The 24,286-nt window shown below is 36.5% G+C and overlaps 1 protein-coding gene across 1 annotated transcript; it reads right to left on the bottom strand.

Moving 5' to 3' along the window:
• LOC145692215 (myb-binding protein 1A-like protein) lies at positions 1–24,276 on the bottom strand. Its single transcript, XM_081767510.1, has 6 exons — positions 24,091–24,276; positions 17,914–18,117; positions 13,483–13,665; positions 7,731–7,946; positions 4,370–4,573; positions 1–219 (listed from the first exon to the last, which is right to left on the bottom strand). The coding sequence occupies exons 1-6, from the start codon at positions 24,244–24,246 to the stop codon at positions 1–3; spliced, it is 1,182 nt and encodes a 393-aa protein (XP_081623636.1). The 5' UTR covers positions 24,247–24,276.
• Positions 24,277–24,286: the final 10 nt, after the last annotated feature.

Raw genomic sequence — 24,286 nt, forward strand, 5'->3', positions numbered from 1 at the left:
TTAATTACACAAACCTGTAGTTTTCTCGAACAAAAATTTTCCAGGATGAAATAATAATTTCTTAATAACGCTCAGACGCGTTTTTTCTTTCACTTGCTCATCTTCCAAAGCATCTGCCAGACGCCTAATTGTTTCTTTGTATTTTATATTTAAGGTATCCGCAAAAGACGTACAGCTAATAATGTTCTGGATGAAAGAAGGGCTCAACATATGTACTACCTACAAATAAAAAAGAGGGAAACCATAGTTTTAACTGTTTATGTTCATTAATAAGACTCAAAGAATAAAGAAAATGAACTACTATGAAAGAACTGGTGGAATGAGAACATGGGAGGAAAACTTACAAGGCTTGGGATCGAGCCAGGAATCCCCAGCACCAGAGGTGAACGCTCTACCACCGAACCACCGTATTCTCACATAAACTGTGACACCCGTATTTGCTTAAGTCCAATATTTTACTAGGCAAATAAGATATATTGCATAGTTAGCAAATCTCTCTCCTGCAGACAATTTTATTTCTTCCTAGTGACTGTTTACGAGTTCCTAGTGTCCTATGAGACCATAGCCTAATGGTTAGAACGTTGAACTCACGTCCGCGTGGTCCCGGGTTCGATTCCCAGCCGGTACTTCCCAATTTTCGGCGTCCACCCAGCGTGGTGAGGCAAACTGGGGAATCACATGAAAACAGGACGCAATGCGCTAATCACGTGTTCACCGCTAGGCTAGACGTAGTTCAGCCGGTCGCTAGCGCATGGCGTTGGAGCGGCTCGGGCCCACGTATGGGCTGTTACGCCAAGTGGTAGTGGTAGTGACTGTTATCAATTTCTAAATTAAGTGCATCCTTCATTTTAGTACCCGTTCACACTTAACGAGCACCCATGACTAGCAAAACTAAGTAACTGGAGCACGGTAGGTCGAGGGCGGTAGAGGCGTTACATTTGGTGTGAAAGGTTCCTGGTACGATCTCAGGCCATATTAGTTTTGTCGTTGACAGCATTGCGTCTGTCGGTTTTCTTAGGAGTTCTTCCGTTTGCTCCCACATTTCCTAAATTCCTTTCATACTCAGTTACTTTCATGTCTTCTTAAATCTACAGGGCATAACTATGTGACGTAAAACTAGAATATTTCATTTTTACCCCTTTAAATGTTTGCACGAAAAATAAATAGTTTTATTGAGTCGTTGGTGTTTTACTACGTATCTAACTTCAGTCAAGTCTGTGTGTACTTGAGTTGAGTTGATTTTGAGTTCCGTTCAGCAGCTAGGCTATATGAGACGTGGACCTCTCATATCTAGTTCTATAAGTCGAAAAGAGCCTAAAAGCAATTTGTCTTAACGGTGTTGAATACCTGTGCCATCTTGGTTTTTTAACCCATTGATCTATAAGGGAAATGATTTTCTCTAAAGTTAACTAGAATGTAAATGATTCGATTTTACTGATTTCTTCTCCAGATCTATTTAAACTTATCTCTTACTTCGTAAAAATTAAATTCGGAGATATAAATTAATCGTATTTAAGTAATATTAAATTTGTATACAATGCAAACACTTTACAAAAGCAAAGGACATTTAATTAGGCTTGAAGAGAAATCAGCGCTCAAAAACAAATATTGTGTATGTTCTCTATGCCGTTTGGCTGAAAAGTGCTGTTCATCTGTGCAGAATCGTATCCTTTCCTTCTTTAAGTTGTTCTGATCTAGTCTTCCGTTACTTTTTTTTTTTTTTTGTATCAATTGCTGGTGTAGAAGAGGAATTCTTCATTAACGTAGGACGAAAAATGATCAGTGTTTATATGATTATACTCTGATTTGATTCATGTATTTTGTGCTGTCAAAAATCTGTATATTGATAATGTACGTCAGCATAAAGAAGGCCTTTGCTATTAGGAGGGACGTTCAATTTATAACCCGATTTTTTTTTTCTAGATATTGCTGTACGAACCTTGGCGTCCGTGTCCCATCATGTCATAGGGTAGTCCTGACACTTTTCTGCGACAACGGGAAGTTGAAGAGAGAGAGTCTCAGAAAGCGGCGATGGACAATAGCAACAAGCCTAGCAGTGTGGAGCTGCTGGCTCCAGTGGAGCAGCGCTGCATCAAGTTCTTTCTGAAGGAAGGCGTGAAACCTGCTGAAATCTTCAGAAGATTAAGTGTGCAACATGACAAAAAACTCTCTCAGTCGCAACTGAACGAGTGGTGTTCAAAATTCAAGGCAGGAAGAAAATCCGTTATCAAAATGGCCCGTATCCCACGCCGAGCGACTGCAGTCAACGAAACCAATATTCGTCGGGTGGAGCAGCTCATTCTGAGTTATCGACGCATCAGTGTGAGAGATTTGAGTACGAAAACAAACATCGCCGTGGGAAGTATAGAAACGATCATTCACAAACACTTGCATTTCCGGAAAATCATAGCCAGATGGGACCCAAAAAGCAGTGTAAGTAAAATGTCTTAGTCTCAGAATCTGCAGCGACTTCAGAGAAAAGGCGAGAGCTTCTTTGCAAAGATAATTCCTGAGCTGGGTGCATCATTGCACTCCGGAGTCAAAGCGCTTCAGCACTTGGGAGAAATGAAATTCCACACTGACGACGAAGTCAAAAATACGTATGCTGAAATGGATGAAAAATCGTACCAAAGAATTCTATGACAGGGATACGGGCACTCTCACACTGATGGGACAAATGTGCGTGTGTAGATGGGGAGTACCTTAAAAAGACTAGATTCCGGTTATAAATGGAATGTTCCTCGTATTATCATTTCTCTCGTGGAGAGCGGTTGTTACCGTTTTCATAAAAGTATCTCTGTGGAGGAGGATTTTTGGTAAAGAACAATGGGGAGAAAAGCTTTCACTATTAACACTTTTTCTATAGTATTGTGCATTCTCTCTGACATCCATTTCATGCTCTTTGTCGCTTTTCCCAACACGCTTTCGGCCGTTCCCAGTATATTACTATTACTGAGAAACATTTATAAGAGAGGATCTGATCATTACACATTAGGATATGTATTTACAGATGAAGCATTTATTACAAGAATAATCAATATCATTTTTCTTACATTTTACAGAACGAACAAAATAGTTTCACTTTTAGTCGTATTGCAGTTTGCCATGTTCCGTTCAGTCTTTCCTTCAGTAGGTTTGATTTAGTTGGAAGGCAAGTTGCTTTACATTGTGTTGCGTCAAGTGAAAATAACTATAAAATGATTTAAATGCCATTCTGTTTCTGTCAAATGTGGAATGGTCGATCATCATATTCGTCACAAAATCGAAAATTCAACAGCCTATATCTTCCTACAAAAGACTATGGTGAGAAATAAAATTACAAAAGACAGAGAATGTGTAGTTATATAAATAGCATAAAAATCAGACCAATCATACATCGAGTGAGTTGACGCAATTGCTATGCACTGTCCAGATTTAAAAGGTCACTCGTTTTTCCGAAGTCATGTATCTATGTGATTATGAAGAACTGAAGACTCAATCGTTCTTCTTGTTTACCCAATGTAAAGTTCTATATTTCAGTTTACCTACAATAGCGAAAGAATTTACATGAAAGACATATAAATGCTTAACGAGTGGAGACTATATATTCATTTTGAACATATGCAGCCACCACTAGGCAGATTGACATTTTTGTTGCAAGTTGCGAAGTACAAAAATATTCCATCCATTACTTTTAAGATATCTCTAGGATACCAACGGGACATGTGTCCTTGAAAAGAATCCAAAAACCGCTTTTCTTTATTTTATTCTGAAAACACACGCAATTGTCCCATCGGTTCAGATGTGAACAGAGACTGTTTAGTTTCTGCAACATCTGCAGATGTGAGAAATTTCGCAGCTCAAAGGAGTCATAAATGTATACATAAAACAATCCTTATACTTAAAAAGTAATAAAAAAAATAGTTTAAGGGTTAAAGATATGTGAATGACATAGATTAGTTTTTAAACAACTAAATACACAATTTAACACAATGTATGTAATCTGCTTGATGTTATTCTGACACAAAGCCAGATAGAACAGTCTGAAGAACGTTACTCTTCTCATTCAAAGAGAACAAGGAGACTACTTGATCCTAAATTTATGGCACCAGACAAGCATTCATCTTGCACAGCTACGGAAAATCCAAGTTAAGATGGTCGTTTTAAGTTGGAATTCATAGCTCTTGTCTTAGTTATGCTAGATATAAATGCAGCTAAATCACAAATGATAGACTTCCATACAAAAGTGAAAAATGTTATTCAAATCGTGACTCGAGTAATAAAAATAATTACAATATTGGAGTCTTGTAATATCCTTTGTTAATAAATAAACCTAACAACTGCAATGTTTATTACAAACTGAAACAAAACTAGAAAAATGAGTACTAACCTCATTCTTATCATTTAAATTGCGAAGCAAAAACCAAAATATTTTAATTGATATTTGCTCCATTACAGGTACACGTTTAGTTAACGAAGCCAACTTTTGTTCTACACATAATTCCCAAAATGATTGGACGAAACCTGGAACTTTTGTAACATGTTTGCATACTTCTTCATAAACTGGATGGTCGATTTTTTCCACTGTTGTATTCTACAAACAAAGAGCACAAATCAGTAATCAATCATATTTAATATATTATATAGAATATAAAATATTAACACCTGAACTGTCTCTAATACTAACTTTCTTCAGACGAGAAGTATAAACCAGCAAAATTTGATGTGAAAGTTTAAATTACGTTTCTGTCCACATGAGAAATGCAATGGATTGGGGATTGTAAACTGTGTTAAGTCGTAAAAGGATCTTAAAATTCACTGATATTTAAAGGCGAGTCAAGTGAAAGTGAGCCAAACCAACGTTTATTCAGTCAGTGGATTATCCAACTCACTCACTCTATGGCCTATGGAACCCGGAGGTTCAACGTCACATTCACAAAAGCTCTCTATTGACTTCTGTCCTTAGCCAACTGGAACTGAGGTCGTGCCAAGTTATCTGAGGCTTCTATAAATGTTTCTGAACTTAAAAAAGTTGTTAGCCTCACGCTAAACCCCCAAGCTCACAATTCTGCTACTTAGGGCGGTCTGATGATTCTTCTAGCCAGGCATCCCCGGTATGCCGCGGGGTACTGGGAACTCTCTGCCTCTCAATGTACACCGATGAATCACACAGAATATCCCAATCCCACTATACATAGATGCTTCAAGTCACGTAATTACACAGCATAGATTTTGTCCTATAAGTAATCGAACTCGGTAGTAGGGTGTATTAACAACACACAACAACTGCAGCTGGCTTCGAGCAGTGGTGGTGAGTGGATCGTGGAATTAAGTTCTGTACAAGTGATGTGTCACGAGAAAATATGAAGCATACAATCGAGCAGCGGTATGATCATAGGAAACGAATCATGGGTCTTTGAATAGTATCTGGCGACAAAATGCCTAAGATTCGAATGACATGCCACTATCACCCACCCGAAGAAGGATCGGATAAGCAAATCGAAGATCAAAACTAGGTCATTTTGTTCTACGATCCAAAAGGGCTCACCCACAGTTTTTCCCTCTTGGAACGACAGTGAATACAGCATTTTAAGTACAGCCAAGACTTCGAAAACACTAGTTCACATCCGTCCCGAGATTTACATCACAATGTGTCGAGCCACAAGGCTTTGACCAAAAGGATATTTCTAAGCAACAACAAATGTCAAAGGTACAGCCCTCACTTGTCTTTCTCAGATTTCTTTTCATTCCCCCAGCTAAAGAGACATGAAAGAACATTGAATCGCGACCGCTCATATGTTCAAGAGGCCATGACGTGATACCTCCGCAACATCACGCAAAAGGAGTTCGTGAAGTTGTCCAACAATGAAAACATCGCAGGAAACGGCGTGACACTTCACAAAGGGCCTATTTCGAAGATTATTAACTTAATTCGCTTATATATTCAATAGACTGAGTTCGTCATTTTCAATCCGGTTACTTTCAGGATAAAACATGTAGGCAATGCAGACACAAATTGTATCCACATATGCACAACTAGTCTCGCCGCGTTATCCTATGACCTTCAAACTATTAACTGCATACTCTGAATAGAAAGAACGTTTAATATGTCCTGTATGGTGGCATGTGTGCTGGAACCTTCAAATTAAAAAGCTGCATCTATAGACACATTCCGTGCTTCGAATTTTGTTCGATTTGGATCCATGTATAAGCGGAGTTCTTAAATTCGATGTCACCAGTATATTTTACGAGACGCATGTCAAAAAAAAGGCCGATAATTTTTTTCTTTACATGGGGTCGGCAACACTGATGAAATTGAGTATACCGTAGTATTCTATGTTTGCAATAGTGATGGAATCGTCCAAGTGAGTTGCGCACGTGTAAGTAGCAGTAAGGTAAAATGGCTGTCGTAATACAAAATCCAGCGGAATGAGATTTGTTATACGATTTCTGAATGCCAAAGCAAAAAATGCTCCTAACATCCGTCGGGAATTGTATGCTATTTACGGACCGACAGTAGTGAGTGAAGGGAGGGTCAGGTAAGGGTGCAGAGCTTCTGAAGGGCGTTGAAATGTTCACGACAATGAGCGTAACAGAAGGCCTAGTGTTCGGACGGACTATGTTGGAACGTTAATGAGAAAGTGCGATCCAATCGCCGGTTCAGAGTTTCCAGAAGTGTCTGCGAAACCAGTGCATCGAAGTGTGACTGATAAGCCGGCTTATCACAAACTGTGTGCAAAGTGGGTGCTAAAAATACTAACAAACGCTCGCAAAGAGCGAAGGATGACAGCTGCACATGATTTTTTGGCCTAATAGGGTAAGAAAGGGAAGATCTCATTTCTCATATAGTGACGGGGTATGAAATCTGAATATTGTACGCCACTGGGGAGTCGAAGCAGCAGTTAATACAATGATGGCACTCTGATAATCCTAAAGCGAAGAAATTCAAACAAATACCATGACAAAATCATGACAATCGCATTTTGGGGCCAAAAGGGTACAATTCTTGTAACCACGAGGAACAATTAAAGCCGATGTATATATATCCGAACACTGAATAATCTGCAATGTACCATCCAATATCGGCAGAGAGGAATGCTACCTCTGGAATTCTTTTGATCCTTGACAACGACTGCCACATACAACTGTCCATACTGTTGGAACAAATCAAAAATATCGATGGGAACTATAAGGTCATCCCCTTTAAGCGTCGACTGTGTCCCTAGCGATTTTTTAGTTTACCTTCACCTAAAAAAGTGGCTTGCATCGAACCGTTTCAACAACAGTGAAATCCTCAAGATATCAATTCTCAATTGGCTGCACTCTCAGGCAGCAATTTTTACACAGACTGTATACAGAAGCTTGTGCCATGCTACTACAAATTTCTGGAGGCTCATAGTGACTACGTCGAAAAATAGCCAAGGTATGTACTTGTGTATCAATCAAATATCTTGTTCTATCATTTTGTAGTTTTTTTTTTTTTTTTTTGTTTTTTTCATGTGCTTCGTAAAATAAGTGAAGACGACCAAACCTAGTAATGTGGATAACTTAAGTGAGTGGTATTAACTGTACTGGGGAAAGTATAAGAACTACGAGAAACTTCGAGTGGAAACAATTTCACATGGTCTGTGAACGAATGCAGAACAACCTTCATACCTAAACACTAAGTTAGTAAGTCAAAACTACCTTAAATAAGAGAGAGATCAATTACAAAGAAAATATATAAAATTTATATGAAAACGACAACTTACCATTAAAATATCCCCCAGACAAGATGCTGTCTCCTCACTAACTATTTCTCTTATGCCGATATTCTTTTGAAGAAATTTGCTTGACACTGTAGCCGGAAATAAATTTCGTGAAACAAGCAAAATGTATAAAGAATCCATAGTATGCTTTTCCAGTGGCAACTTCAGCATTTCACTAATGCATGGCAAGACAATAGTGGCGAACTTCTCTTCATCTATCTATCAATTCAAATAAAAAAATAAATAAATAATTAAATACTGATTTATACTAAGAAAATACATACCTTATTCTCTTAGAATAATATTACCATGAATGATATAGCATAAAACAAATGATTCTGCTTATACTTCCTTTGCTTGGAAACAGCTCCAACTAGCATTATATACTCCCAACGGTTGTTTGAACAACACAGATAGTACTTTCAATTCACATGAAGACCATTCATTATTCAGGTGGCGCCGCTCTTACACAAACCAAACTTTTCACTTTATAGATTAAATTTATGAGTTAATATAACATGGATACACATACGCGACTATAAACTTTTATTCATACATAATATTTAAGTGAAAACAAAGTATTTGTTCGAGGCGAAGTGGCAGACATCCACCAAGCACTGTAGCACACAAAAATGACTGAACACACAGACTGCTTAGTACACGATACTGAAGTGATGATTCAGTGAATACATGCAGGCTGATTATAAATGATCCATCATGTTTTAAAGTAAATACCTCGAAAACTATTAAAATAATACGATTGTGCTAATAATGAAACGAAAAAACCACAGCTGAAAGTTTAATTTCTCATATTCGTAAACCTGGCTCGTGGGGAAAGATGACTCAAAATGCACCGTTTTCCAAAATAACGTCTATGCAGTGTTTCGGAATATGAGAAGTATTTTTACGTTGTTACCGTACATCATGCATTCCGCAGTTAGTCTGAAGCTGCACCGACATGTCATCAAAGCATTCTAGGATGGTATCAACAGTTTAAGGACACTGACTGCCTATGTAGAGTGACTTCCTACGTGGCCCACAGAAGTCACCACAGAGTACCAGTCTGGAACTTGGTATTTCCCAACCGACTATCCGGAATTTTTAGCGAACCCGTTTGCGTTTGAACCGCACTGCTTACAGTTATTGCAAATGTTACAACCGAACGACTTTGATAAACGATATGAATTTTGAAATACAAAGCATAAGCCTATGAAGGACGATAGCCTTTTAATCAGGGTGGAAAAAAATCATGATTTTTTTTTTAAATAATCATTTTTGTTGATTTTTTTTATTTAAATCGATTTTTTGATTTAAATCAAATCTTTCTCCTCGTATAATACAAGTCGCGAACTGAAGAAAAACCATTAGGAATTAGTAATAAATGCTAATTATGCCATTTAAGTGAAAATATTGGGGTTGAATTTTGAATTATCCCCAATCGTTAACCTATATCAATCCCAAACAATGTTTCTTAACCCTTTTAAATTATGGCTCTTTTTAAAGGTAAATTATAGACTTTTAGTCAAGCAGCTACAACATCATCCCTATTTATCCTAGGATCATGGTACATACATCACTCTCTTTAGAATAGAACAGCTTTTGAAACGGTAACATTCACATTTCCGTATTATGTCCCTGAAGCGAGAAATTTTGAGAGTAATTGGCATTTTTAAATTTTTTTTTTTTTTTTTTTTTTTTTTTAAATTTTGATCCCCTATGTTAACGCACAGATCTCAAAATCAACTGGGAAATACTAAGGGGTGTACTAAATGTGTGTACAAAATTTCAAGCTTCTACCTTGAGTAGTAAGGATGAGGTAACTATTTAACAATGAGCTAAGAACATTCCCACAATACCCCAGATGGCCCGGATGTAACATAAAAATTTCCTCAGACATCCCTCTTTATCCTAGGATCAGGGTTGGCAAAAAAACATGATTTTTATGGAAGAAAACAGAAAACCGGCTTTTGGGTTTAAACCCGTTTATATATATATGTATATATAATTTGCTCTACGCACTTATACCACATATAGACAGAAACAAGTTTTTATTTTCGCCTTGGTGTTATTATGCAACAACCGGGTTATCTACAAGGGGTCACATAAGCCTAAAGTGGAATCCAAACCGCTTCACGGCTTACATCCGAGAGAAATTATCCCCCGTTTGAACTCTGAACCGGGACTAATTGGCCACAAATGCGATACGTCTGCCGACTCACTCACGAAGGACTCCTGATAAAAAAAAAATACGTTGTACTAATCTCTACATACTTGTTAATATAACTGTCAACAGTCATTTCAGAAGAAAAAAAGATAATCAGTTGCACAAGTGAAACCATTATACAGAATTACATATGGACAATTTCAAAGTACTGCAGAGTACAGAAGAACTAATTTAGTCCAAGTTAGTTCACTACGACTTTTATTTGTCCAAGTTAAAGAAATACGACGACTTAATTTGCAAATCAGTAAGAAAAGTGAATAAAGATACGAATTATTTGAGTCCACTTTGGCTCTGACCTATTTATACATAAATAGTAACAAAAGATACTTCTGATTTCAATAAATGCCTCTCGTGAGGTTTGTATACACCCCCCCAAAGTACGGCATTTCAATGTATTTTATCAACAGTAAACATTATTAAATCGAAACAATATTTAGAATTTCTTTGATTGCAATTGCATAATAATATTAACTATAAAAAATCACAAAAGAAACGTTCATAAACTTATATATTTTTAAAAAAAGTTCCTTTTGCAGTATAATCTCTTTGAGTAATGAATGGGGAATTTAGGTCTGAGTATAATACGAATAATATACGGGAGTGAAACGTGATAACCCACAAATGTGTGTTCATCAAGATTTTATGAACACTTACACTTTTACAAACATTTTTCGTTTTTTGGTTTAAACCAGCCAACCCTGTCTAGGATCATGATTTGTACATTATTCTGTTCATAATAAAACAAATTTTCAAACGGTACCCTTCAAATGTCTCCATCATGTATCTGGGGCGGGTAAATCACGAAAAAAGGAATTCTTTGTTAATATATATATATATATATATATATATATATATATATATATATATTAATTTTTACCTGAGGTCCACAGAGGTAAAATCATGTATGAACTGTTTACCTCTCCCTCTGTTTTAAGGCAGAGATCTGAAAAATACTGAGGGGTGCACTGAGTAAATGTGCAAAATTTCAATCTTGTAGGTGCAAAAGTAAGCCCGCGAAAAATAATATTCCCCAAATACCCGATTCCTGTATAAAAGAGGATCTTAGGTAACAGTTTCCTGAGAGATCCCTATTTATCCTAGGAGCATAGTATGTGATCATTTTCTGCAGAACAGAACAGCCTTTCAAATGGTACCATTCATGTGTCTTCATCTGAGGCAGGAAATTCAGGAAATTCACGAAAAAAGCTATTTTTTGTTAAAAATATCATTTTTTAAAAAAACATTTTTGCCCCTCTGGACCCCGCTGTTTCCACGCAGAGATCTGAAAACATCTGAAAATTATTAAGGGGTGCACTGAACGAGTGTGCAAAATTTCAGTCTTCTGATTGCAAAATGTAACCCGCCAAAAAATAATAATAATACGCATAACAAAAAATATCTTTTTAAATTTATGACGTCATCACACACTATGCCTCAACGCAGAAAGGCGTGAATGCATATGTAACGTGTTCTAAAATGCCTCCAGTCTTGAAGAAAACGAAGTAAAAAGCCTTATTGGAACTTTTTAAAGCGAATAATGAAGATTCTACCCTATCACCTAAAAATAGGTGATACATTTATCAAAATGACACTTTTTTCACAAAAGTTACTGATATTTGGCAGGGGCCTATTTTTAAAAATTCAGAACTAGCTTGCGGCATGAAATACATAAATTTTGCCTGAAGTTATAAAAAAAAAAAAAAAAAAAAAAAAAAAAAATTGGAGACGGGACAGGATCCCTCTAAATACGCCCTATTAACTGGGAACAAACAGACACGCACAAAAAAGAATTTTTGTCTTAAATGTCGATGGTGATTTCCCCGTTGGAACAGTTAACGATTTTAAAACCCAAACCCAATGTTACGAAAAGAAGAAAGCAGGATTGCTCCGTTACCTGTTCAAAACGGGATTTTCCCTAATCCTCCTCTGCATGACACTTGTTTTCATACTATACTGTACATTTGAGTCTCATTGTATTATGATTATTAACTTCCATAATCGAAATAACAGAGCAGAAACGGGATTTTCCTTATTTTCACTTTAAATTAATTTATTTCGGAATTCCATTTAAATCAACGATTTTTATTTGAAAAATCAAGTGATTTAAATCTTGATTTAAATCAGACTGATTTAAATCAATCCAATCTGCTTTTAATGTTTAGTGACGGGAAATTCCATTTGAGAGATAAGGTTATTTTCAGCTACAACATCATAAAGGATGTTGGCATTGTGCACCACTTGGAGAAGTAGGGAAAATCTCTTCTGTCCAGTCACGGGGGATCTCTGGATAATGTTGTTAAGACTAAAAGGTAACAAAGCTCTTATGGCCTTGTGCTTTAAAGGACGTCTTTCTTGCAATTTTCTTATCACTGCGCATAACAGACTACGACAGTCGTACATAAATTCAAGTTTCTCCTTCTTCTCCACTGCCAAAGCCTGCAGAAATTATTTGCTGCAATCCTATATCAATATTCTTGCTTGCTATCAGGTTATCCGATCTGCTGGTATCAATACAACGGAATGATGTGCCCTCACTTTTAATTACATCTGATTTCATACAGCGGATCATAAAATCTCCCAGAACCAGATGAATACCATCAAGATGATAAGGAGCCATTGGAGTTCATCTGGAACTTTTGGAGAAAAGGGTGGCAGAAGGACTCTCAATCCCACCTAGAGAGCTTAAGCACCCACCAACCACATGCAAAGAACGAAGGCTCACAAGAAAAAGAAATTTAATCACGCGTGAACGCAAGTTTTAACTGAGAATCCAAATATCGAAATGTACATTTTTCTAAAGAAAATTCTACGACAATCAAGCAAACAGTATTTTTCCACTTTTTTTTCTTTCTTTTTCAAAACAGTTGCTCAATTTCCCTGACTTTTCCATGACCGAAGACCCATTTCCCTGATTCCAGATTGTAGGAACCTTGTGCAATGAACATAAATACACATCAATATATGATGGTAATTTTCCTCTCTTCTCCAATTTCATAGATCTACTTTTCTCTCCTTATATATAACTAGTACATTCTAACTAAGCCCTTCCCAACGAAGTTTCGTCTAATTTTAATATAAGGAATTTGTATTTATTTTTGATATATGTACTCTAAATTAGCTGTACCTAATGTACAGTTAAGGAAAGCTGGCGTTTGACAGTTAAATAGAACATATGGAGCTTGTGAGACGATGTTTCCATGGGCTCTTCAACAATAGAAACAGCAACTCTGGCAACAAACTTAGAAGTTTAACAAGTCATAACTCGATAATCGTAATAATATGACAAGTTGTAACACGATTTCCAAATTACAAAAATAATAGTACTTGGAATTTTTGACAAAATTCAACATTCAAGTACAGACAAAAGTGTGGTCAGTGACATATGACTGCTTAGAAAGAATGTGAGAGAATACTGTACTGATTGTTGAATAACACTCCCCTTTGTACTATTTGTGGACTGTCAGACGACAGCTTTACTTAACCCCACAGTAAGTACTTTGAAGTCACGGAGAAAACATAATTTTATGTTACCTTATTCATGTACTCAACAAGGAACGTGTATGATAGTATTGGCAAATATGATCTCTTCTTGCAAACAGTCAATATCAAATTTAAGACTTCCTTTTGCTCTTCGATGCTTCCCTTCAACAACAACTCAGATCGAATTAACGATCCAGCCACTAGAATCTGCCCCAAGTATGTATCTGCTTTTTCCTTTAAAAAAGAAATAAAGAAATAATCCATTTAACGAAACTTTAGTTTGAATTATTATTTATAACAGATTACCACATATACACACACTTCACAAAAATGTATTACATCTAGTAAAGAACGCAATAACTCGAGGACATAGCATTTCCACGATTGATTTGAATTTGATTTTGGTGCCCCTTTCAGTAGCAAGCTTACATGGGACGTGGACCTACAACTTAACGCGGGATCCGAACCACCACCGATGAGCTCCAGCCGAAAATCGAACATGGGTCTTAGACGCGAAAGGTATGTAAACTAACCGCTTAGCCATGAGGGAGCCCCTCTACTAGATAGGAATAGAAAAGTAAATTAAAATATATGATTACTCGGGTACAATGGATAATAAACGGTAAAAATAGCAGTTAGTTGAATTCTTACAGAACTTTTATCCAAAGAATGGTATCTAATCTTTTGATTAATTGCCGGAAGTAGTGAATTTTTGTATGATTTGAGAAATATGTACTACAATCATATAAGCAGGTTTATTTTCTGTACTTCCAATCACTTTAAAAATAATTTAAGATTCAATACATATACGACTATATAATATGACGATACGTTACATTATTAATGAATTTTCAACAAACATATATACCATATGTTTTCCTATTTGTTTCCCTCACCTGTTCTCTTTTCGTGCTTTCTCTCTCTCTCAATCTGAGAGATACGAAGTTCAAACATTACCACTACATGTATTTAGCATTAGAATATTTCCCCAATAACGCCAGCCCCAATACTGCAAACTACATTACACAATTTAAAAAAGTCACGAATATATTAAGTAAAACAGGCTACGACCAAGAAAAGTATCTGTTGAGTGAAGGAAACTAAAATAGAACTAGCTCTACTCATCATATCTTCCTACACAAATTTTACCTTAACGAGAAATGTATTAAGTCAATCTGCTACTTTCGAAAGTTATAGATAATAGATGAAATACTTCTATGCCGTGGTATGCTACCCAGTTGCCCTCTGAAATCAAATTTAACTTTGCTGACATTATTCATATTCTAAGGCAAATAGATTTTTGAATATCGAAATGAAATTATTTTTGGTTTTTTCTTACGTCAACTATCTTTACCGGTATTTTTGCCGCTAGTTAAGCAACAATGCTTCTTGTAGTAAAGGTCATTTCGAAACACATTCTTTCTTAATCAAATACTGATTGATTTCTGTGTATATGATTCAAATGCAAATTACTTCTCATGTGCAAAATAGAGGAATATATTCGTTTCGTAATGATGGTAACGTCAGATTTTGACGTGAATATGTTGTTATTGAAATGAAATATTTGTTTACGTCCCACGTTTATGCCCTATTTAGCTAAGGAAGACGATGATTAAGGCAAGTGAATGATGGAAGAATTGGTGGAATGAGAAAGTGGGAGGAACACACGAACACAATGTTGTCCACCACAAACTAACTTGGCCGGAGATTGAACCAGGGACCGGAGGTATGGACTCTACCACTGAGCCACGGTATCCTCCATTACATTATTATTAATTGCAGTAATAGTAGTAATATCAGGCTTTCCAATGCTAATGAAAAAAATATAGGAAATCACGACAATAAATAAATATATATATATATATATATATATATATATAGGAGGTTTCGTGAAGCTGAGAAAAAGGAACATTTCAATTATCCAATAGGTAGAAAAAAAATACAGTTGAGAATGTTCCATGAGCATTGTCAGAACGAACTTAAAAAGAATGGAGAGGAAGCGGGAAGGAAAACTGTCATTGTTCCTACATGTAAAAGTAAATCCTTTTATCCGTACATTCTTCTCTCTCCCGCAAAAATTAACAAAATATAATTTCTCTATGACTTACGGTTCCCGAGATATGGCTCCTTAAATCTCCCAAAATTCGAACTTTTTTGGCCTATATGTGGGGAACGGTGGTATGATTTTACTTTGGTATTACTTTTTATATTTGGTATTAAAATATTCACCATCCTCTTAGGTATTGATCAACACCATCAACACCATCACCTCAGTGTGACTTACGGTTCCCGAAGTTTGGCTTCTTAAATCTCCCGTAATCGGAACTATCTTTTGGCCAATATCACGGGAACGGTAAGTCATAGAGAGATGATATTGGCGTTAATCAATCCCTAATAGAATGTTAACATTTTCGTGGTCAGTTGGACAGTGGCCACCGATTACTATTCGGTACCAAAATATATTCCATTGTCTTAGGTATTGATCAACATCAATATCATCTCTCTACAACTTATGTTCCCCGAGCTATGGCTCGTTAAGTATCTACACATTAGCCATTCTTGGCCAATATCACGGGAACTGTGTCATAGAGAAATGACATTGGTGTTAACCAATACCTAAGTGGGTGGTAAAAATTTTGGTACCGATATTAGTTGATGGCTACTGGTCAACTGATCATTGGCCAAACTAGTGGCCACCGGTTACTATTTGGTACCAAAATCTTTTCCCTCCTCTTGGATATTGATCAACATCAATATTATCTCTCTACAACCTATGGATCTCGAGCTATAGCTCGTTAAATATCTAGAAATTGGCCATTTTTGGTCAATATCGCGGGAACGGTAAGTCATAGAGAGATAATGGTGTTAATCAATACCTAAGAGGATGGTAAACATTTTGGTACCGATATTAATTGGTAGCCATTGGCCAAACCAGTGGACAGTTGGACAGTGGCCACCGGTTACTATTTGGTACAAAAATATTTATCATCCTTTTAGATACTGATCAACACCAATATAATCTCAGTATAACTTACGGCTCCTTAAATCTCTGGAAATCGGCCATTTTTTGGCCAATATCTCGTGAACGGTAAGAGTGACGCGAAAAATTTAATCACTTTCTCTGATAGTTTCTGATGCTCTATCGAATGCAGGCTTCAAAACTGAAAAAATCGCAAATAATTTAAGTCCGTTGATCACATGGAAATTATACCAACTGTTATATGAACAGACATTCTACTCTAAATATAACTAAATGGATAATTGTCTCGCGAAATTTTATACGAGTTTCTTAGTGTTTTCGTACGTAGCTCACCAGTACTAAGCAACGGCCATAAGAAAAGCGTAAAAAAGGATCTGCATCAGAAAACCAGTGTTTCTTAGTATACGTCTCCAAGATGTGAATAATTTCATAACTTGCATTTCTACGTGTATGATAGTTCCTTTTTTAAAAAAAATAATATACATAAGTTGTAAAAATCAATAAAAATTCATTTAAAAAAAATCACAAAACACATGATACAAAACTTAGTGCATCTAAGGAAATATATACAATAGTAAAAGTATGTTACACTTCATTTTCTTCAGCACCTGAATATGTTTATCTGCCATTTTCCGTTTCTCTTTGTTCTGCCCGTCTTGAATTTTCTGTGGTTCATTCATCTTCAAGGATGCGGTCTGGATCATTGCCTGGGCAACACTAACGTCTGGGCAAATAACATGTTTTTTCAGAAGTGGAACTAGGAATGCCACAAAAATATAGAAGGTTTCGTTAAAATATTGGAAAGATAGAAGTTTATGGGAAGAGACGCAAATGTATAGGTAAAATAGGAGCACTGGAAAGCCTGTAATATTGATGTTTTGGTCGTGGTGATGAAATCGTCAATGGTGCCCGAATATTCACAGACACCAATAAGGTGTCAGATAATGAAAGCCTGTAGATCAGGACTGGCGTAAAAAATATTACGTTACAAAAATTTCCTATTAATATAAAATTCTAGGCTACAGGGTGAACAGATTGTTCCTTTTCAGAAATTCGTGCGATCTCTCGAGAAAAATGGGAATGGAATCGATGATTTTTTGTGTCCCAGTTTTTGGCTTGTAATTAGCCATAATTAGCCCATTATTTTTACGTGTTCTCAAACCTCCTAGCTGAGCCTTCTTTTGAAACATTTCGAAATTGTGTAAAATAGTTTCATATTTTTCGAAGAGATGGCTCCTTACTAAACTCTAGGTTTCGATATTCGGTAACTTTCCGCAGGTTGAGAATCGACAGTTACGGCGGGTGGACTCAAATTAGCCAGTTTGCCAAGTATCTCGTTCTTTTATTAGTACTGTCAATCTACCCTAGGCTCAAAATCAGACAAGAATTTAGAAAATAATTGTTTCATTTAAGAATCACAGGTAATCCAAGAAAGTAACACAAAATTTAAAAAAAAAAAAAGGAAATAATTTATTCCTTATAAACGTTGTATTCAATGTTACCTTTTTCGATAGTTCTGCACCAACTGTCAGCTGCTTCTTTGAAATGGATAACACATTCTCGACAGTCATCTGTGGAAAGGTGGACAGTAAAGCCACAAGTGTCGCGAAAAAACCTTGCTGTGCTGTTGTACGCTGGGAACCCAGTCCTCGTACCAGACGCTCCAAAGCATACAATACCTCTTTGCTCGATCCATCTTCATTGTTCTGTAAAATTTAAAAAATAAATAAATATGAATAACGGGATAAGTTTGTATCACTTCATTTCTGAAAGTACAAAGCTAAAACTATTTACTTCTTTCACTTCCGGGAAGTATGTCATGAATATTGGCGTACAGAATAAACGTAAATCCAAATAAGACAGAGTTCGAAAAATTCTGGTGCCAGATTGTCATGGCATGACAATCGAAAATACAGGTCTGTATTTTATTTATTTATTTCAACTACTACTACTCCTCCTTCTCATAATGTTTATCTGTCAGCAGTTCTTATTTTTATGTTCTTGGGATAGACTGAAAACAAATAATAAAAAATTCGTTATCAAGCTCCGAGTTTCCAATTTGCCTCCGTTAAATTACGAGTACTGTCTACTATATCGCTTTAATCTATGTTATGTGGTCGTGCTTTTGTTTCAGAATTGGCAAAGTTTAGTTACTTCCAGATCAATTATGAAATGAGCGGGCATCAAATGCTCAGACACAGGATGTGAAGTAATCTCGACTGACGAATTATTTTTAGCATGTCGGCCAGAAAGATTTACGTTTGAAGTATGGAGTCGGAACCATGTGAAGTGAAGGATTCAGAATTGGACAACGTTGTTACTGTTCCCACTGCTTTTTTTGTGCAAGGAACTATTATGTAAAACCAAATATGTAGGCCTACTATCAAATTGGATTTATATCATCGGAACGCCTGTTTTTCAGAACTGGTGCATAGGTTAGAAAAAAACATTCGAGCCTTGAGCATCGGTAACATTTTCAATTTACGTAGAAAAGCGAGTAAGAAAGCTTGATAGACTGGTGGGTTTGGAATTTAACGTGATATCTGTGCGACCACACTGGCTCCCATCCGGGATCGAATCAGGATTTCTCGCGCCAAAGACCGTATGCTGACCAAATCGCCACGAGGGACTTCAATAAGAAAGCTTGTGAAAATGATACTCGTAATCTTGGAAAAGAATTTAATTTCAACATAAATAGCGTTAGTAATTTTCAACACAGACATCATGCTAGATATTTTGTAAATTATAATTGCAATACAGTATATCAAAGACAAACCCAGAACTTGCTTCCAGCAACAAATAATATGTGAATTTTATATGTTGTTATATTTTTGATATTTCAAAATCCTTAGAAAAGTGCATCTTCCAACAAATTAAAAACTTAATAACTATGAAAGAATATGAACATGCAGTGCGGACAGAAAAGTATTACGCAGGCAGACTTTATGATGACCGACAAGCTAGTTTGTTATTCACAAAATGACACAAAATAAAATTATTTCACTTTAAGGTCGCGTGTTCTGTTCCTCTTTGGAATCCCTTTTTCATTTCTTATACTTTATTCGCTGGAAATATTCCGACTACTTCTGGGCAAATGCAATGAATGGATAAATGATTAATTATGATTCAATGGGGGGTGCTAATAGCGAGGCTATTTGCCTCCGTCACGATGAAGCCAATGGCCCACATAAACTGCATATTAAAACTGCAAAACAAAACTTTTAAGGTGTAGTTCTAATGAAAGTAGTAAAAATCAAGCCTATAAAAATTAAAACAGAAGTCATACAATACAAGAACAAAATACAGAATATATAACAATAATAAAAAATAGCAATATTAATAACATATGCAAAATAGCAATATTAATAACATATGCAGAATAGCAATATTAATAACATATGCAAAATAGCAATATTAATAATCTTTTAGAACCTAAGATTTTCAGACATTACTAAGCATTTCCTGAGATTCTGGACATTCTACAAAAATGTGCCGAATACTCAGTGGGATGATAGAGCCTTCGTAATGCGGACGGATAGCGTCACGCACTAAATAGGAATGCGTGAGATGTAAACGTCCAATACGCAAGCGTGTCAGGGTCACTTCATCTCGGCGACTAATACGCGACGCAGTCTGCCAATTGCTCAAAATAGGTTAAACTGAGTCTAGTTTATATTCGTTGGTCAAGGTCCATTCTGCTTGCCATAGCGCATTGTTAGGAGAAAACAACTCCTAAGATCAGAGCATGGAAGAGTGCTATAGTGGAACACCTGCTAATGCGGCGTTCTCGGCTGTTGTGTGGGCACACTTGTTTACCCTTATGTCGGCATGTTTCGGCACTCAACACACGACGAAAAAACATCGTTGTTGTAGCTGAATGGAATCTCATAAGAATATTTTGCACTACAGACTGTTTCCTAAAGACATTCTGTAGGCTTGTAATAACGCTTTTTGAGTGAGTGCAGATAAGCACACAACGTAGCGAAAGTTAAAGAGTATGGTTTACGGTAAGCTTGACTGCTGTTAGTTCAATAGCAAATACTGAATACAGGCGATGCCGACTAAATACCGAGCTGTCGTCGTCTGTGACAAAAGCACAGCCAACACTATCTGTATAAAACACATTAAAATCAGGATACTGCACTAGTAACGTTCCAAATTCTTGCTGAAATTTCTGGTAACTTGTGTGCAGTTTGAAATGTGATGACAATTGAAGGTCGTTATTTCTGAATATGAAAGAGTTTGCAACACAGAACAATTTAAAGGTACTATTTATGCGCAGTAATCCAATATGAATGCATACTTAACCTTTCTACGTCCCCCACGGATTTGAATATCATAAGACTCTTATGTTGGGGGCTCTGGTGACCCCCCTTCAAGAGTCATGATTGATACATCGTTGGAAAGCTTATGGAACACAGATTCCAGCGAGGTAACATATGTGCAATTTCCTTTCTATTCGTAGAAGAAAAACTAAAGTCCTAAATAATACATATATAAAGAATTTAGAGGGCCCTGTCAATCCTTGCACTCATCCTACGCTGACAAATTGATGCTAATGTGTAGGCAACACATTTGTGACAATAATATAGAAAAATGGTACCGTAGCCATTGCTGCAACACAAAGTGAGATAAAATTTCGGAACGAAAATCCTTTAAAGAAAAACGTCCTGTATATCATTTTGGAAGGGCTGTGGCAGATCTTCGCTTTGGCGGCTCTGATGAACCCCCTAATTATCAGTCATGATTGATATACATAATTGGAAAGCTTATGGAACACAGATCCCAACGAGATAACATTTGTGCAATTTCCGTCCTATTCATAGAAGAAAATGGGGGTTGGGCCTGCAACCCTTTCAGTCACCCTACGGTAAAAAAAGCTAATGTGTAGGGAACACACTTGTGACAATAATACAAAAATGGTAGCTATTGCTATAATACACAGCGAAATAAAAATCCAGAATGAAACTCGAAGAAAAGCAGTTTGGGATATTGAAGCCAGTACAAAAACATCCAGGTATCTTTATGAACATTGTTCCCGCACAAACTTGTCAGCGTCTACGGCTGTCGAGTTTGGTTAAAATGTGTTCCAAGATGTCTTTGGATGGATTATTTCTAGCTATGGATCCGTGCCTTGGGACAGATTTGCGCGCGGTTACCCCTTCTCTCCCTAGCGCCAATAATCCACACACGACCTGCTCCTGAAACTCGATAGAGCGTTGTGACATACTACGAATGCGTTCACCAGAACGACGTGGAAAAGATGGAACAACAAATTCGTCGGTCTCTTTCTGGTTCTTTTTGCTATCGAGTACGAAACGGCCATCCGATTGCTCATATATATTACATGCGCAAGTTCTAGTTATGCACTAAATCAGGCATATAAGCATGTCTATCTGCGGATAGAAATGTCCCGATTTGTGGTGCACAGTGCATATTAGTGAAAACATCACGTGTATCTTTCCACCGTACTGCAGTAAGATCACCTCTAACATATACATCCACATCACCTTCATTCAGCCTGTTAGAACGGTCATGTGGCATGTTCTTACGCCGAGGTACAACAGTACCGCAGCAATAAATTTCAAGAGCATTAGCTCATCAAACAATTTATAAGCAGAGTTGGCAAAAAATAATTGTTTTCATTGAAAAAAAAAAAAACAATAAAATCCGATTTTTTGGTTTAACCCCTTTTTTGGGTTTAAACCAGGCTTTGTTGGTTTAAATAATATGCTCTATGTATTTATATCACATATGTACAGAAATAAGTTTGTTTCGCCTTGGTGTTAATATGCAACAAGCGGGTTATGTTGGTAGGGGTCACATAATCTTAAAGCGGAATCCAAACTGCTTGTCGGCTTACATCCGAAAGAAATTGTCCATCATTTGAACTCGAAACTGGGACTAACTGGTAACAAATGCGATACTTCTGCCGACTCACTCACGTAGGACTCCTGATAAAAATACGTTGTACTAGTCTTTCCATTCTTATTAATATAACTGTCAAGAGTCATTTTAGAAAGACAAAAATATAAACAATTACACAAGTGAAACCATTATACAGAATTGCATATGGACAATTTCAAAGTACTGCAGAGTACAAAAGAACTAATTTAGTCCAAGTTAGTACACTATGACTTTTATTAGTCCAAGTTAAATAAATACAACGAGTGAATTTGCATATCAGTAAGGAAAGTGAATAAAGATACGAATTATTTTAGTCCACTTTGGCTCTGACCCATTTATACATAAATATATACCAAACATACTTCTGAATTCAATAAATGCCTATTCGTGGATTCAATAAATGCCTTTCTACAAGATTTGTGCCGGAGACAAATAGCCTCATTGCTGACGTCCCCGTTAAACCCCAATCAATCTCCCTACAAAAAATTATTGTGTGCGTGTGTGTGTCAAAGAAAATGCAAATTGTTTCTTAGTAAAAAAAGAAAAGTGTAATGAATTCGTTTCATGTAGGAAATATTTATATATATATATAAAAAAAAAGTACACTACAAGACACGCTCCAGCTGCACATCGATAAGTAGGGCCCTTTTAAAAACTATAACAGAGTAGGGTAGGGTACAGTAGAGTAAGATATAAATAAGTAGGGTAGGGGTTAGGAACGGGTTAGCTTAAGGTTAAGTAAGTTTTGATCCATTTTCATAGAATTATTAGTGTGTAATTTCTCGTTCCTGAGTGAGTATACTTGCTGGAGTGGGCGCTGTGAAGTTAACCCATAAAAGTTATACGTAGAAAAAAAATCACTGTATTTGACTTGCACCATAGAAAATTCATCGACAAAATACAATTTGAAACACTTTTCGTGAAGGAATGAGAGTGTGGGTACAAGTAACTATTGTCAATGCACAGCATATTGAAGTGAATTTCGGGTGATAGTAAAATGTATTGTAAGTGTGCTCTTCCACTATCCTAGTTTATGCGTATACCCCACGTCTCTGACGCGCTCACTCCCTACGTACGCACTCTCTGTGCTACGATTCCCTTGCTGTGACTCCTGCTCTGACTCGGTTAGTTGCCGTTAGTTTTTAGTGGTCACCTAGCACAAGTTGGTTCGTAGTTCTTATGCCATACGGTATGTCCATACTGTATTTATACTGAGCCCTCCTGAAGTCGATCTACACGTATTAATGGAGTTTATCATATAGCGCATGTTCTGCTAAAAGAAATACAAAGCTCCAACCTAACTAGAAAATGTAAGAAATGTGTCAAAATTTGGTAGAACCGTCTGCTCGAGTAATACCTACTTATTTTACGATCGCCCCATTGATACTTTGTCATCTTCAAGAACTCAATAACCTAATTTACACTAGAAAAATTCAGAGGATTTTTGAAACGACAATGCAACTATGAAATAAACCTTACAATCCTATTAGGCGGTATATTTTAGCTAAATTTTATAGCACATAGAAATTTTAGCTAAATGTGATCCGGCCCTTGCACTTAATACTGTAATTCATTCACACGAAGGAATGTCTCTGGGTATTATTTTTATATGGGAATCGCTGTGTTCCTAACAGGAAGAATAATACACTAAATCATTGCTATATATGTAAGGCTGACATATTACTGTGTTATTTATTAAACAGTATATTTAAAATCTTCAACCACCACCATGTGGCATACATGAACGATAAACAATATTTACACAAACTAACCTTTGTCAAACTCTGAAGCAATGAAACACCACCATATATTCTTTTACTTTCTGAAGGGTCACTCAGTACCGAAAATAGATCCAAAATGTTTTTCTGAACATTCTTCGTTAATGATGAATTATCTTCGCTCTCCACGCGCCTCTTCTCTGCTTCCATTTTGCATATAGTGAGTCAATATAGAATCTCTATTATTGTA

This window comes from Thermobia domestica, chromosome 8 (assembly GCF_964235325.1).
Source record: "Thermobia domestica chromosome 8, izTheDome1.hap1.1, whole genome shotgun sequence".
NCBI lineage: Eukaryota > Metazoa > Arthropoda > Insecta > Zygentoma > Lepismatidae > Thermobia > Thermobia domestica.

Coding starts and splice junctions, on each gene's coding strand:
- LOC145692215 (XM_081767510.1), bottom strand. CDS start 24,246: ATGGAAGCAGAGAAGAGGCGCGTGGAGAGCGAAGATAATTCATCATTA. Junction 18,118..24,090: donor TGCTTCAGAGTTTGACAAAG/GTTAGTTTGTGT, acceptor TAAATTTTACAG/AACAATGAAGATGGATCGAG. Junction 220..4,369: donor ATTTAAATGATAAGAATGAG/GTTAGTACTCAT, acceptor TTTTATTTGTAG/GTAGTACATATGTTGAGCCC.